The following is a 3,265-nucleotide window of genomic DNA, read 5'->3' on the forward strand; positions in this document are numbered from 1 at the left end:
CTCTACTAAAAATACAAAAATTAGCCGGGCATGGTGGCGCACGCGTGTAGTCCCAGCTACGTGGGAGACTGAGGCAGGAGAATCGCTTGAACCTGGGAGGCAGAGGTTGTGGTGAACTGAGATTGCACCACTGTATTCCAGCGTGGGTGACAGAGTGAGACTTTCTCTCAAAAAAAAAAAAATGAAGTTAAGAAAGGCCTGAAGTAGTGAGTGACATGGGCAGATTTGTATTTTAGATAATACTCTCTGGCTAGGCACAGAAAATGCACAGTATAGGCTGGGCGCAGTGGCTCATGCCTGTAATCCCAGCACTTAGGGAGGCCAAGCTGGGCAGATCATGAGGTCAGAAGTTCAAGACCAGCCTGGCCAATATGGTGAAACCCTGTCTCTACCAAAAATACAAAAAAAATTTGCAAGGCGTGGTGGCACGCGCCTGTAGTCCTGGCTACTTGGGAGACTGAGGCAGGAGAATCACTTGAACTGGGAAGCAGAGGTCGCAGTGAGCCAAGATCATGCCACTGCACTCCAGCCTGGGTGACAGAGCGAGACTCTGTCTCAGAAACAAAAAAAGAAGAAATGCACTGTGTAAGTAGGTAAACTTGGAAGCAGGGAGACCGATGAGGAGGCTATTGTAAGTCTAGTTGAGAGAAAACAGTGGCTTGGACTACAGTAGCAGTAGTGGAAATAGACAGACATGGATAAAGATAAGAGATATCTAGCGCTTGGTGATTTACGGGATATGTATATAGAATGAGTGGTGGTAGTCATTGATGTATCCTACAGAAATATTTGATGAATAAATGGCTGGACAACAAGGGCTCCATAAGGGTTCTTTCCCCCTAAAGGTATTGGTCAGATGAATGTGTGCCAGAGGACTGCTGAGAAACATGAGACTGAGTTTTGCTCTTGTTGCCCAGGCTAGAGTGCAATGGCACAATCTTGGCTCACTGCATCCTCCGCCTCCTGGGTTCAAGCAATTCTCCTGCCTCAGCCTCCCCAGTAGCTGGAATTACAGGTGCTAACCACCACACCTGGCTCTTTTTTGCATTTTTAGTAGACATGGGTTTTCACCATGTTGTCCAGCCTAGTCTCAAACTCTTGATCTCAGGTGATCCACCTGCCTCAGCCTCCCAAAGTGCAGGGATTACAGGCATGAGCCACCACGCCCGGCCGTTTTTTTCTTATAGGAAAACCCTGCTGGTATTCTTAGGAATGTTTTGCTCATGGCTGGCAGCACACGGCCCTGCTCTCTGGCCACAGGACATGTGCTCCGCAGCTGCTGGTCTTACCAAGATCCATGGTGTGCACATCTGAGAAGCTCCTGTTTGGATTTGCTCCTCCAACAATGAAGACCTTCCCTCTCTTGGCATTACCAACTGGGGGTAAATACGAACAGCTGTGGCCAACTCGAGCACAGGGGCTGTCTCCAGGGAGAGTCAAGGTGTACCTGCCAAAGGGAGGATGTATTCAGGAGGCCTGAGCACAGAATAAATGCAGTAGTGCGTTCTTTCCATTACTCATGAACTATTCAGCGAATGAAGGGTCTTATGCAGACACTTTAAACTGTACCCAGCAAAACAGTGCTTCTCTGATTAATAACAGTACCTCCCCGGATGGGCGTGGTGGCTTACACCTGTAATTCCAGTACTTTGGGAGGCTGAGGGGGGCAGATCATGAGGCAAAGAGATCGAGACCATCTTGGTCAACATGGTGAAACCCGTCTCTACTAAAAATACAAAAATTAGCTGGGCGTGGTAGTATGTGCCTGTAGTCCCAGCTACTCAAGAGGCTGAGGCAGGAGAATTGCTTGCACCTGGGAGGTGGAGGTTGCAGTGAGCCAAGATCACACCAGTGCACTCCAGCCTGGCGAAAGAGTGAGATTCAGTCTCATAAAAAAATAAAATAAATAATAGTACCTCCCCTTTGCACACAGTCTTTGGTTTTCAATGTTGTCACTGTCTTCATCTCACAGTAATCTGGTAGGGATGCACTGGGCTTATTTGTCCCCATTTGGTGACAGTGAAACTGACCTCCAGAAATGTTCAGTGATGTGTCTTGGCATAGGATGGTGGCTGTGAACATGGTGTGTGAATTCAGACAGATCTGGTTTGAATTCCAGCTGAGGTAGTTCCTAGATGTGTGACCTTTGGGAAGTCATTTAACCTTTCTGAACTTTAGTTTACTCATTTGTGAAATGAGGATAGCAATAGTTCTTAATGCAAAAGATAATTGTGAAGACAAGAAGTCATAACATGGCAGGGAAGGACTCAATGAATGGTGACTGGAGCTTTATGTGCCACCCCATGGGAACCAACAGCCCCAGGGTTCTTGCCACTAGCCAATGATTCCTCCCCATCAAAAAGTTCTCCAGCATTTACTGATTTAAGAGCTTTTCCAGATTACTCGCAAAACTCAATCTGATGGAAGCCAAAGCTACTCGCTCAGTTGCCCAGGCTGAGTGCAGTGCAATCTTGGTTCAAAACAACCTCCAATTTCTGGGTTCAAGCGATTCTCCTGCCTCAGCCTCCCGAGTAGCTGGGACTATAGGCGTGCACCACCACGCCCAGCTAAGTTTTATATTTTTAATACAGACAGGGTTTTACCATGTTGGCCAGGATGGTCTTGATCTCTTGACCTCATGATCCACCTGCCTCGGCCTCCCAAAGTGCTGGGATTACAGGCGTGAGCCACTGCACCTAGTCAGAGTCTCTCTCTCTTTTTCTAAGTAGAGATGGGGGTCTTGCTATGTTGGCCAGGTTGGTCCTGTACTCCCGGCCTCAAGTAATCCTTCTGCCCTAGTCTCCCAAAGTGCTAAGATTACAGGGATGTGCCCACCGTGCCCAGCCCATTCCACTCTCCGCAGTGATTCTGAATGCTGACTGAGAAAACACACTTCAAGTTTTGTCGTTGGAAAATAAAATTCTGTAGCTATTTTTCAGACCCTGTCTTATTTGACCTCTCAGGAGTTTGGGACCCCTGACCTCTCCCTCCTTCTTGTGCCTTTCTCCCAGCCTGGCTTTCTCACATCCCTCCCTCTGGTTCTGCCCTCACCTTTCTGGATCTCCTTTCTGCTTCCTTCTCCAATTCCTTTCCTGCCAGCCACCTCCTGATGCTCCTTGGGATTCGCTTTTCCTCAGTTTACATTTGCTTACCTAATTAATGTTGTCTGTAGTGATAACTTCAGTTATCACTCATCTACTTATTATGTTGTTGTTTTTTTTTTAATTTTTTTCTTTTTTTAAAAAAATAAAGATGGGGTTTCACC

The 3,265-nt window shown here is 47.1% G+C and overlaps 1 protein-coding gene across 2 annotated transcripts in view; it reads right to left on the minus strand.

The window, feature by feature from the left end:
- The window catches only part of RABEPK (Rab9 effector protein with kelch motifs), a 27,995-nt gene that overhangs the window by 18,593 nt on the left and 6,137 nt on the right, over positions 1–3,265 (minus strand). Inside the window, exons 1-2 of one of the 2 annotated variants that reach the window (XM_017549160.2) lie at positions 2,031–2,183; positions 1,290–1,447 (exon numbers count right to left, since the gene is read on the minus strand). In XM_017549160.2, the coding sequence (XP_017404649.1) occupies positions 1,290–1,447; positions 2,031–2,062 (190 nt within the window). In that variant the 5' untranslated portion in view covers positions 2,063–2,183. Of the gene's footprint in view, positions 1–1,289; positions 1,448–2,030; positions 2,184–3,265 lie in introns of those variants that run through there. The other variant, XM_017549159.2, reaches the window with a different exon arrangement.

Source organism: Cebus imitator, unplaced genomic scaffold, assembly GCF_001604975.1.
Source record: "Cebus imitator isolate Cc_AM_T3 unplaced genomic scaffold, Cebus_imitator-1.0 Scaffold216, whole genome shotgun sequence".
NCBI classification, from domain to species: Eukaryota; Metazoa; Chordata; class Mammalia; order Primates; family Cebidae; genus Cebus; species Cebus imitator.